Raw genomic sequence first — 13,831 nt, forward strand, 5'->3', positions numbered from 1 at the left:
GTTTCTTATATTGAAGAGAAGACCTTGTTTTTTCCATGCACATTTTAAAATATATTTCATATTTAAAAAGCATGTTTAATGTTTATATAAAGTGAGTATGACATCCCTATATTACCTTTGAGTTTGCATTTACCCTAACCTGACACATTAATGCCTACCTGTAGCTTGCAAAGAGATCATTTTCTGTCTGTGTCCTTTTGAAACAGAATGATCTGGGTATTTTATATGGCTTATCTTGCATGTATTGACAAGATACTACTAGAAAACTGTAAGAAAGCACAGTAGCTCCTTTTTCTTCTAAGATAAACTTTCTAAGTGTGTGGGAAATGTATAAATGCATGACTTAATTAGAAAATTATGATTTTTCAGAAGCTTGTATTATGTCTGTAGCCTCTGTAGTAATTTAAGAGAAAAAATGCTTTGTCAAAGGGAGCTTCCAGCTTCTCAAGTAGAATTATAGGTTTGCATTTTTTTGGTTCTGTCGTGACTCATTATTTTTGACATATTTTAAAAGAGATCCGTCTCCTTTATCATCACCTTTGCAGAAGGAATTCTAATATTAGAGAGTTTTTTCTCTTGAAGGAAGGCATGAATATACTATCTTCCATTTTACTATTACCAGAATTTGCATATCTAACTTAAAATGCAAATATAATAGTTCTTGAAGTTTTCTAATGCCATCTTTATCTTACTTGAAATTATTATGTGCATATGTTAGACTAAAATAGATGGTTTATCACTGCTATTATAATCTGAAAATAAATGAATAACCCTTGTAAAATGGTCTGAAAATGTCCTATATACAATTTTAGCAATATTGGCATAAAGCCAGCAACATGTAAATAGACAAATGAATTATTTGACATTTTTCTTATCCAGTACTCCCTAAAGTCACAATTTCTCCAAGGCTTTGTATGAGTTAGTCACTCTAACCATTTAAATAAGAGCCTACTACCGACACTCCCCATCAAGTACTAATACTAAGTGAAGTTTACAAGAGTCAGTAACACCAAAGTATATAAGGTACATTTTCTATGAATTGACAACACCTTATTATTTTAGGAAACTTCAAACAGTTGTACACTGGCATTTTTGTGCAAATTGCCTCAATGCAAGTATCTTTGGCATGTCAACAAGAGAGGTATATTTTTGAGAATATGTGAATGCTATTTTACATTGAAGTAATTCAAGTATTATTTCTTACATGAATATTAGACCCAAGTTACTGTAAAAATAATTTACAGATACATCTTTCCTGCCCACTAGGAGCTTACTTCCTGAATAAAATAAAGGTGTGGACAATAATACAAATAAATTTATTTTTAACAAATCCTTTTCAATACATGGCATTTTATTTATTATGTTAAGTTTTCATTCTGTTACTCACTATGGAATACCTGTGCTATTTTCCTTCTTAACTATGTTTCAAAATCCAGATTCATATCCACCTAAACAAGTAAGCCACTTTGAGACCACTATTGTTCTCCAATTATGGGCATAAAGAAGTAGGAAGGCCTTTGTACCAGCTTCATCCAATGATAATTTACATTCAACTGTTGGTTTTTTGTGTTTCTTTAGAAGCAGCATGTTTTCTCACTAATCTCTGGAGTTTTCACACAGATGACTGTAACATATATACATTCTCACTCACTAGTTTAGTTTTGTCAGTGAACTCAAAGAGTGTGCATTCAGATATTCTTGAGTTAATTGTAACTATTAATACTAGCAAAATTGAGTCTCTGTAAAACCACTTCTTATAAGATAGACAAAGCTAGACCTTTGAAATTCAGAAGGTAAATTAAAGCTGAAATATCCAAGGTAAAAGAAGTTCATAAACAACAAATTTTAATGCATATATTGTCAAGGATCAACCCTCCAAACTTCATAATAAAGTGCAGATAGCTGCATGAACTTAGTCTATTTGAGGTCTTAGTAGCTTCCAAATTGGGTTTCCCAGGTGGCTCAGTGGTATAAAGAATCTGCCTGCAATGCGGAAGACTCAGGATCGATCCCTGTGTCAGGAAGATCTCCTAGAGAAGGAAATGGCAAACTGCTTCAGTATTCTCGCCTGGGAAATCCCATGGACTGAGGAGACTGGCAGGCTACAGTCCATGGGGCCACAAAGAGTCGGACATGACCTAACAACTCAACAACAACAACAACACTTTCAAATAGATCTCAAATAAACAGATCTCAAACATGTTAAAAGCATGGGTTTAAATGAACCTATATTCTATTTATATATGTCAAATCATTCTTTTTAAATATTTGTTTTCAGCTTGCCCCTCTTGTATTCTCATGGAAGGAGCTGAGTATATCTAATATTAGGAGAACATCCAGAAGCCGTTGAGGAGGGGGATGGCTCTTCATATTCATGAAGCTTGCATACTGTTATTGGTCATCCCCGGATTGGTCACCTCTGCTGCCATCAGTCATGAAGACTATCCTGCTGATGAAGGTGACCAGACCTCCAGTAACGACAACCTGATTTTTGATGACTATCGAGGGAAGGGGTGTGTGGATGACAGTGGCTTTGTATACAAGTTGGGAGAAAGATTTTTCCCAGGACATTCCAACTGCCCGTGTGTCTGTGCTCTGGATGGACCTGTCTGTGACCAGCCAGAATGCCCTAAAATTCACCCAAAGTGTACTAAAGTGGAACACAATGGATGCTGTCCTGAGTGCAAAGAAGTCAAAAACTTTTGTGAATATCATGGGAAAAATTACAAGATCTTGGAGGAATTTAAGGTATGAGTTGCCCTCTATACTCATTGAATACTAACATTTTACCACATACTTAGATCACGACATTAAAATTACAGTTGAAAAAGCATATTTTTAAATTTCTCTTTGATTTCCAAAAATGTGACTCCAGTTAGCCTAAGGACCACTGTGGGGGTACAATAGGCAATTGATTTGTTGATCAATATCTGTAGGGTTTCACAAGAATTTTTTTTTTCCTTCAGAAGTATTTGGAGCATGCTTACCATCTTTTATTTTTGCCCTTAAACATTTCATTGTGTTATTACAAAATGTGTTTTCTGATGGAAACAATTTTGTTTAAAAACTATGTGTTTATTAATGTTTAAATTTTGTGAGTTTCATATGTGAGTGTGTGTGGCTTATTAGCCTGTATTTTGAGCCATTTAATTGTAGTCTAGAATTATCTATTTAGTGTATGGAAATTCAAGTACTACAGAGACACACTTCTGAGCTGTGGTCTTTGTATTAAGAATATGCATTGGACTTACTTGTAGAACATTGTTCCCATTCTATTCTCTTATCTTTAGATTTTTTTTTTTTTTGACATGTAAGACCCCAGAGAAAATTGAATTTTTATCATAGTCCCTTGTAAAACGTAGTTTTTAAAAGAGGCTAATTTTACAGGCTTTCAGCCTCTATGGTATTTTTAGTCTTTTATGCTTGTGTCATGTTGTCAAGTAACGTGGACTTCGTTTTTAATTCTTCTTTGAGCCTCTTTTTTCTAATGACTGGTTTTAATTAGGGTTTCATACAAGCCAGATCTGAACCCTTAAGGTATAAATTAATGTATCAACATGTCCTCAAATGCAATGACAGTTTTGCCTTGTGGTTTCTGTCATACTGGTGGCTTGATATAAAGATTTTCATTTTACCTAACCAAGTTCTGTGACAACATGCTCAGAAATGTGTAGGCAAAAGAAGATATAGCTAGTTTTCAATGTGTTTATGTTTGAGAGAAGAATGTTCAATTATTAGCATTGATTCAATTTCCTTCTTTACGAGAGTCAAATGGTAGAAGAAGTCAATACATGGGAAAAGGTTTTAACAGATCATGATCAGAGTACTTCCTGTGTGTTGGCAATTCATTGCATTCAGTCTAAGTTTTGGGTTCAAACCAGATCTGATTTACCCAAGAAACCCAATAATTTTGACTAGTTTCTTTAAGACATGAGAGAAATTTCAGTGATAATTATCACATTCAACTTTCTCATATGTAAGTGTTACTCTAGACTTTTTCATGTATTATGATACTTTGCTGCACAATATTGAGAAGAGGCCTGAGAATCTAGTAAAATTACCATTATTGACATCAAATAATAGTTAAGAGTGTCATACATTTATCAATTCCTTTCTGATCTTTAATATATTCGACACATTTTGATATAGGGTAACAAAAGTAAATGCAAATACTTAACACATGACTGACTGTAGACATGGCTCTAGAATCGGTTACTCTCCTCTAGTATGCATTTTTATTTGGAGTAAAATAAAAAGACATTTTAAGATAGCCTAGCCCAGCAAAGTTGTATGCCAGATAAAATTTGAGATTATTAAATATTGACTACCAAATTAAATAAAAGAATAAAAGATACTGATTTTTTTGAACTTAGCTCATCACTAAAAATGCTATAGTTTCCCCTGTTTTTGTTAGATTCTTATTCCAAAGATAAAGATCATTTTGCCATATCAAACAATAAAGATATATCAAGTTAATAATTCCTTCATTCTAATTATCTGTCCCTGCTATAATTAATATTTAATCTGTTGATATGCACAATGTTTTCCCTGACTTATCATATCATTGATTTTAAATCAATGTGATTTTTAAAAAAGAAAACAGATACCACTTCTTCACAAGGATTTAGTTTTAAGAGCTCTAGAGATTATCTAGATTAAATTAATAAGATTGGAAGAACTGAGACCAACCAAGTTTGATACTTGTCCAAAATTGTCAAGTTATTTAACCTTTTTCTAAATACACCCATTCTGACAATAAAGCCTATATCACTTCTCAAAGCACTTTGGCTCTAGAGGCAGAAAGACCTGGATTTATATCCAGATTCATCATTTAGATGTAAGATTTTGGAAGGAGTCCTTAAACTTTTGAGCCACAGTAACATTCACTACAAAATGACCATCATAATAATTACTTCTGTTGAGAGGAGATATTGGAAAGAATTAGTGAAATAATTTATATGAAGTTAGGAATCTTGTAACAACTGGTACACAATAGATACTGAAATAAATGGTCCTTTCACTCTTTCTCAATCCCAGTGTCCAGGAATTTCCTCTGAGTTCTGCATTCTTTCATGTCTTCACCTATGTCTCATGATGGAAGCTTGACTTTAAAAGTCACCCAACTGAAAAAATTCCAACAGTTTTTTAAATTTTGTACTTATCTATGTAAACTATTATGCCTAAGTAAATACCAGCCATCTTGCTTCTCTTCCAATTTAGTTTCTTGTGTCTTGTAAGCTGATGTTTAAAGCTACATGCAACTTTCACATAATAATCTTGGCATTATTAAGGAGCTTATATTGTGATATTCTTGTATGTTATACATTCATCTGATAAGCATTTGTTGGACTTTTTAGTAGACAAGATACTGTAGTTGTACTGTACATGCATTAGAGAGTAAAAGATCTAGAAGGGAACGTCTCCATCCACAAGGAAGGGATGAACTAAGTTGGAGAGAGAAGTGGGGAAAAGGCTATATAAAGCATGTGATTGTGAAGGTCAACACCAGGGGGATTATGGTGCCAGAAACTTATCAACATGGTATGAGGTTTGGTCAGACAAATTGTCTTTTTCTTCAGGAAGGTCAAAGATGAGCATATTCTTAAAAAATTAAAATTTATCTAGGAAGATTAAAATTCCAAAGAGGAAACTGCTTAAGCAAAGTCAGATATTTGGATAAATAAAATCAGCAAGAAGAGGAGAAAGATGAGAATGACAGGGAACTGAATCTTACTAAAACGCTATTATCCAAAGAAAGAGGTAAACTTGAATAGTGTTTTCAGAACGTGGAAAGAGGAACTCAAGTACTAGGCCAGAATAGATTCAGTCTAAAGAGTAACAAGGGACAAAATGCAGGTTGTTATACGTAAAGTTGACCTAGTTAAATGTGTTTTTTTAAACAAGATTACGTTATAGCCAAGTATTTAATTGAATGGAAGTGAAGAGAGATTAATGGCTGGGAAAATGGGACTGTTGCAGAAAACAAAGAATGAGAAAACCAGCTTGTATAAAGACAAAAACATTCAGGGACAGTCTTGAAGATAAAAACCAAAATTCCCTAGTACAGTCTGGATTCTACTCACCAACTTCTTCAGGTTTATTAAACTCTCAGTGACTTCTCTTCCCTGTGTGCTTGCACATGCAGGCCCACACCTTTTTACCATTTATGCACATGTGTGTAAATCCAACTAAACTGCTTCTGAACTCTGTTTAAATCTCATCTCAACTGCAAAGTCTCCTCTGACTGGCCTACTGCTGTATCCTGGGCTGCATCTCATACCATTAAAACAAGGACAGTAGTCAGAGCCAAACACCATTAAGAGCTATGTGTGTTATAGCACATTTCATAACACTATGAAATTACACTTTTATTAGCACTGTGTTACAGATAAGAAAACTGAAGCACCAAAGTGTAAAGAGCTTGCCCAACATCATACCTAACATAGAAGAACTAGGATTCAAATCCAGGCTTCCTGGCTTCAGCATATAAACTCACTGCCACCATTTCTATCACACTGCAATAATGTAAATGGAAAGGACTTCTCTCTCCCCCACTGGACAGTGAAACATTTAAGGCTGGGGACAATGTTTTCTTTTTGCTCCTTGGTCCCAACCCCAGCACCATATAAACCACAAAACAGGCATTTAATGTATTTTGGTGAACAAAATGAGTCAGGTTATAATTGAACAGACAATATAAACAGTTAAAGTTCCCTTAAAATGCCTTTGTTTCTGTTTATGGGTTGATCTCTCCATTTTAATTAGAGAAGCATTCAAACTTCAGGTAGAGTGTTCTCTGGGCCCCTGCAGATTGCATACACTGATCACAAAGCATGCATTTCCATCCTGCTTCTACTTTCTACTCTGTCTCCCCGCCTCTTCCTAACCAGTGCTCGCCTTGGATTGCCTTTCCATCCCAAGTGTTGTAATGACCACTCAGTGTTTTAGTTGTGCGGTCTGACGCTATAGTTACAAAAACATGTTACTACATCAGTGTTTTCTGATCACTAAATTTAAATGTAAATTGCTATATGTGTGTCACCTGATGGAAAAAATAATGTCATTTATAAACATTTGGATTTTTTCCAACACTTACTGATATAAGGCTTGAAAATGGCTTTCACACTATCCTTTTCTAAAACTGAATTTTCCAGTGTTCTGGTAATATTGTATTAAGATAAAGGTCATTATGTAGTAGGTTTTCTCTTCTTTCATGTGTACTCAGGCAAAATGACACTGGGACCTACTTTTCAAAAAATAATTATAAATAATAAATTACAGTAGCATTTCCTACAGAAAACCTTGATTGGAATGTAGGTTGTATCAGGTGTGCCTCTGTGCTTAACCATCTCAGGCTGAGCTTCTTAAAGGGAGAAATAATTTCTTATTTTTCTAAATATTTTTATAACTCTCACTCAGCTAGAATTAGCCTTTTTGGAATTTTTTATACTTCATAACTTGTACTGATTTAGTTTTAGGTCAGACACTGAAGATTATACTACTTGCAACTGAAAGAGATTTTTTTTTTTTTTATTTCAGCTTTGCATAGCCTGTCATAAAGTGATTTTCTGCAGTCAACACCCAGTTCCCCTACTTGAGGATTTGGATTTGCCCAAAATCTGCCTTTCTCTGCAGGCGCTGACCTTTGTACTTTTCCCATTATGGGCCAAAGATAGTTGATCAAGTTTCTGGGTTTTATTTTTAATAGGTTCAGTGTGATTATTTTCTCATTTTGCATATTTTGTAAATATGTTACAGCTTTAAAAAAAAAAAAAATGTTTTTCATGCTGTGGTAAGCTGTTTAGTTTTTGCCCTAAATTTTGGATTTAACATTTAAGTCTTGAGGAAAGCAGCAAAGAGGACAGAGAATTAATCACTCAGAGTATTCTGCCAAATCATCACACCCATAAAAATTGTCGATGCCAACTAAGATTGAGAACTGACTCACTCTTCAATGGAAACATTCACAGGAAGACAGGTTTCCCAATTTTCTCATTAATCTATGTCCCATCATTAATGTCCATATAAAAGTGAGTAGAAAGGATTTTTCAAGTTAGGATTAGGAGATTTCTCTTTTTTATGTCTGTTTTAATACAGAAAAAGGATGAAAAGCAGCATATTCTAGGAACTGATTACCAAATATGTGAAAGAACAGGGTGAAAAGCTGTAAAGAAATTTCAATGAGGGGATAATTGTTTGCAGAAATGCCACTTATTGTACCCCACCCACTCATCTGCCATTGCACCAGTTCCTATTAATATGAGAGGCACAAACTAAGATGTTTGTACTAGACAAAGAGATACAGAATGCATCTTTCCAAATGTATGAACATTGTAGTATGTATTATATGTATTTCATTGCCACTAAATGGAATCAAACTTGTTATGAACATCCTGCTGAAATATGGGAGACAAGGCAGGAAAGACCTCTCATCTTAACAACTGGGAGAGTTTTGTTTATTTTTTTTTTATTTCTGTTTTTTGACCACCTGTATTCATTTTAATCAGAGAAGGCAATGGCACCCCACTCCAGTACTCTTGCCTGGAAAATCCCATGGACGGAGGAGCCTGGTGGGCTGCAGTCCATGGGGTCGCTAAAGAGTCAGACCCGACTGGGCGACTTCACTTTCACTTTTCACTTTAATGCATTGGAGAAGAAAATGGCAACCCACTCCAGTGTTCTTGCCTGGAGAATCCCAGGGACGGAGGAGCCTGGTGGGCTGCCGTCTATGGGGTCGCACAGAGTCGAACACAACTAAAGCAACTTAGCAGCAGCATTCATTTTAATAATGTAAAATGGGTGAATTTTAAGACTATGGGTGGGTTTTTTAAACCTATTTTTCCCAAGAGGGGATAGACAAGTTCTTAACAAGTAGTTGGGCATTTGTAAGATTCCATTGAAAGTCAGTCCTAGAAAACAATATAATTTCATACAACAAAGATAACTGAGGTCTTTGTTGGGAGATTGAGAAGACTAATTCCACAGTTGTTGACTCTACAATATGCAGTTTTTGTTTTGCAGAACATGTTGTTTTTAGTATTAAAATTGCCTCCGTGTGAATTCAAGCATAGCTTTTTTTTTCCTTTTAAGTAGCTGCAAAATAACAGAGATTAAGTAATCTTAATCAGTAATGACTGTTGCTTATCTGAAACTCAGCCCCCAGCATGTACCACAAGCAGCCTCAAAGTGGATCATTCTCAATGATCATTCTCCCTAGGCAGAACACCCATCTTTGCAAATAACTAGGGAGCTCATCTGTTTAATTTGTATAATGTCTGACCAGTTTCAAAGATTAGAAGTCAATTTTGTTAGAACTTAAATGTATAAAGTTCCTCAAACTCTTTCTCATTCTTTTTACATTGTGCTCTTTTGGTGTGTTTTAATTCTACAGAACTACATTACATTTAGGAAATAGATCAGAGTTTTGAAATAATTTGTTTTTTCCAAAAGCCTAAGTGAGAACTGAAAATGGCCCTCAACACTTTTCAAATTATGGGAGTAGGAATTATAAATAGCTTCCAAGTTAACCCCTGAAGGGATGAAATAGTCTCTCACTTTAAATTTTAACAGACTTGATGGTCAGCTGGTCCTTTAATTAGTTAAATACAGGTGAACACACTGATTTTTATTGCTGTCCTTCATATGATAAGATGCTGCCTTTAATGGTGATAACTGTGGGCTAAACATGACTAGAGAGATTTGTGTCTGGGCTTCTATCCCCTGTGCACACGGGGAGATTGGTGTTTGATTTGCAGCCACATCTGAGATTTGTGGAGCTTGTCACTGCTAGTCACTACAGCAGACTTGAGGTTAGTCATCAGCTGTTTATAAACTGCACTGTCCATTCCTGCTGACTCGTCAATACTATGAGGAGGTGAACCTGAAAAGAGAGTGACCTGGTAGTTTCCCCTCCAAATTTTAACTCTAATTGTACAAGATTTCGGATATGTTAGAAATTTGCTAATCTGTCATTGTGTTTTTACTCACCAAAATACATAGTCAATGGCATGACTATGTCCTATACCTTATGACATAATCTACATATTTTGTGCAAATTTGTAGATTAGTCTATAATCTATATAGTCTAAACTGAAATTGTTTCATACATGCATTGTGTGTGTATATGTGTGTGAAATTTGAGGGAGCTTGGAAATGTTCTTACTTTAAGAAAATCTTTACAATTATTTCGAACCCTTCTTATTCACCCTGATCATATTTTTTTGTTTGTTTTGTTTTCCTTTAACTTGATTTATGTATCAGACAGTGTGTTTTACAAAGTATAGCACAAGAAAAAAAAATACTGATTTATGTTTTAGTTATATTTAACCAAACTTTCAAGGAAGAGCTTGAAACAAATAACTCAAGGTGATTTTAAGTGCTCAATGGGTTTGCTTACCCAAGTGATCTTTCTCAAGGTTAGTCATTATTAATAGGGACTGGCTTATTTTAGAGTCAGCTTATTTTAGGTTTGGACCTTTAATCACCACTGATTAGCATCAGTAATTTCAATCTCACACACTGCCATTGTTGATTTCCTTGCCTCCAGCCTGCCATCTAGCACATCACAATAAAGTCATTTTTGCAAGGATTTTATGACACCATGAAAAGAGTGAATGAAGTACCAAAGTAACAAGAAAATTCATTTATCTCCTGAAAAGTTTTTGTCTGGTATTATTTTATGACTATATAAAGTTGGTTAAAGTGGATACAAATCTACCGAACACAACTCTTAATTTTCTCCCTATTATGTCATAAGACCAGAAACAAACCTCAAATAAATTTAATCTTTCTATCTATAGGATGGATACAATAATGTTGTCATATATCTAATGAGGAATAAATAGTATTGGGAATTTGAAAATTAAAGTATTACATATGAAGTTTAATTAACAATTCTGATTGCTCAAAAGTTTGTGTGTGTGTTTTTAATTAAACATTACTTGGATGAGATTTTGAACTAACTTTGTCTTAATATTGATCCTTGATTATCATTGTTATTCCTTAGCAAGGGATTGGATTGCTAGTATCTGAATTTATATAAATTCTTCTATCTAAAAAAGACAAGCACTGTGGTCTTTGCTTTTTTTTTTTTTTTTAATTCATAATCTAAGTCTTTCCTACTTTTAAGAACTGACAACAGAATTTTAGATCTGGAAAAGAACTTTCAACTTTTTTACAGATGATAAAACAAAGACCAACAGAAACTTAGTGGAAACACCACAATGGCTGACAGAGCTTACTATTTGCAAAGGCAATATAAATATATTTTTCCTACGGTCTTTTATCTACATTTTAGAACTTCAGGGTTATTGCTCATTTGCATCTTTCTTTCCAATAAATATACTGGATGCAGAAATTTATTTCAGCCAGTTGTCTATAGAAATGTGATATCAAGACCTATCTCCATGACAACCCAGAGTTACAAACAGACAAGAACAATAAAATATTGGCATATCTAAAATCAGTCTTTGACACAGATAGAGGTCAATTTGCAAAAGAAGCCTAAGTTTGCAAAGGCTCTAATAGAAAGAGGATCTGTTGTCTAAAAATGAAAAATACTATAATTAAACCAAATAGTATAGGCCATAATAAAGTTATATTAAACACTATCTATTTTCACAGAAAAAATACTAGGAAGAAACAAAGGAACTAAATTAGCTGCCCTTGCCACATATTTGGTGATTTTAGGAACTGAGGATCTGTGTTCTTGATTATTTTTTTCACTCTGCAAACTGCCACCACTCACTACATGACAGGAATGGAGTGTGAAAAATGGATGAAGTGTACAAAAATTATCTAGCTGTATGACATTAGAACAAAGGGCTGTCCTTAACCTGGCATATGATCGGTATCATCTAAGGCAGGAATGTTGCAAAAATTCACATTCCTTGACCTCTCCCTCTTCAGGGCCAACCCAAATGGTTTACATTTCTATTTTAAAGTTTCTCAGATTATTCTAATGATCAGCTAGCTAGATTTTTAGTAGGATTTTTTATTTTCTTTTTTGTGGCCAAGTAATTCTGAGAAATGATGCATCTTTTAACACCTCTTAGAAATATGCAGTGTCTGATCATATATATTAGTATACTGATAGCACTTGAAAGTTTTTAAAGGTTTGATTGAGAGTCAGTATGAACATGGTTCAACAGCTAAGAGCTCAACAGTATGGTGAAGACTATATTTTAGAGTAGGTTCTACTACTCACCAGCCAAGTAACCAGGCACACATTACTTCAGTATGTCTCAGTGCACGCATCTCTAAAATAGAGATATTAGTAAAAACTACTTGGCACACAATAAGGGATTCATAAAAGCTATCTGACATTTTTACTACTATTGCTCCTAACCTGTATTCAGTCCAGTATTTCACAAATTTATGTGACAGCAGAACACTTCTTTCCCCTCTGAACATCTATTAACATCTTAAAGTTCATAAGCATTCAATGAAACCATTTAAGAAGTGTTTTGTTAATGACCAAGATCATCCTTTATTCCTTTATTTGACTCTGATGGGCAATTAATGATAAAAATCTATATATCTCAGCTTATCTTTTATTGTCTGGTCCTTTTTAAAGTTTCCAAAATTGCAGTTAATGTTGTTATTTGTGTTAATTAATTTTTGTTCCATAGAACCAATGTAAATGGACAATGACTTATTCGACATAATGGCAACGATGCCAGTTACAAGGGATCAGCACACTACAATCTATTAGCCAAATCTAGCTCACCACCCATTTTTGTAAGTAGAGTTTTACTGAAAAATAGCAATGCTTATTCATTATGTATTGTGCATGATGGCCTTCAGGCTGCAATCCAGAGCTGAGTAGTTGCTCCAAAGATTATATGACCCACATAGGTCAAAAATATTTACCGTATGGCTTTCTGTAGAAAAAGTTTGCCAACTTCTTATCTAGGATCAAATTTTTCTCTCTTTCAGAGCTGTGTTCTCAGTCGCTTCAGTCATGTCCAACTCTTTGCAAACTTAGCCTGCCAGGCTCCTCTGTACACCGGATTCTCCAGCAAGAATACAGGAGTGGGTTGCTGTGCCCTCCTCCAGGGGATCTTCCCACCCCAGGAATTGAACCCATATATCTGGCATCTCCGGCATTGCCAGCAGGTTCTTTACCCGCTGAACTGCCTGGGAAGCCCTTCTTCCCTTTCCACTTCCCTCCAGTCGTACTGTCATCAGATCGTTCTCACATTCTTCAAAGTTACAGATTCTTTGCGTACTGTTAGGTATAGGTTTTACTTCACTTGTAGGTGGTCTTGGGGATGTCTTTCCACATGTGAAAATCTTCAAAGGCATTTAACTTTGCCTATTTTAAATGTATTATACATACTTAACAACAGACATGTTAAGTCATTGCTCTTTGCACATTTGTCTCCAAGGAGTATGGCTTTGCTCTTTGCATTGATGTATAATAACTTAATAACTTTCTACTTACTGAGAATTCTCAGATGAAATAGATAAGCAAAGAGGGTAAAAATGTGCTTTATTTTGAGATCCCACATATTCTCCTTTGAGAGTGTGATAAATCAGGTAGGTATTTTTCATTTAATATAATAGATATATTTCCTATTATATTAATAAATGAAAATATGTATCTTATTTGCTCAATTAGATGTTAAGTTCACTAACATGTTTTCAGGTCAACTTGCATAATACATGGTTTGATTCCATTAAATGCCCTTTATGTCTCTGACATGTAGAGAGGTGATAGGTGTGAGGCATGTACCAAATTGTATAAGACATGAATCTGACCCTCAAGGTGCTTCTAGTCTATCAAAATGAACGCTGCAGATAACCACAAATAGCAGATGGTCTGGGATGA

At 34.6% G+C, this 13,831-nt stretch overlaps 1 protein-coding gene across 1 annotated transcript in view; it reads left to right on the forward strand.

Annotated features, from left to right (window-relative positions):
* VWC2L (von Willebrand factor C domain containing 2 like) overlaps window positions 1-13,831 on the forward strand; it is a 213,461-nt gene that overhangs the window by 964 nt on the left and 198,666 nt on the right. Inside the window, exon 2 of the mRNA XM_019985486.2 lies at window positions 2,279-2,748. Within this exon, the coding sequence (XP_019841045.1) occupies window positions 2,359-2,748 (390 nt within the window). The 5' untranslated portion in view covers window positions 2,279-2,358. The remainder of the gene's footprint in view (window positions 1-2,278; window positions 2,749-13,831) is intronic.

The sequence above is a fragment of the Bos indicus genome, chromosome 2 (assembly GCF_029378745.1).
Source record: "Bos indicus isolate NIAB-ARS_2022 breed Sahiwal x Tharparkar chromosome 2, NIAB-ARS_B.indTharparkar_mat_pri_1.0, whole genome shotgun sequence".
In the NCBI taxonomy this organism is placed as follows: Eukaryota; Metazoa; Chordata; class Mammalia; order Artiodactyla; family Bovidae; genus Bos; species Bos indicus.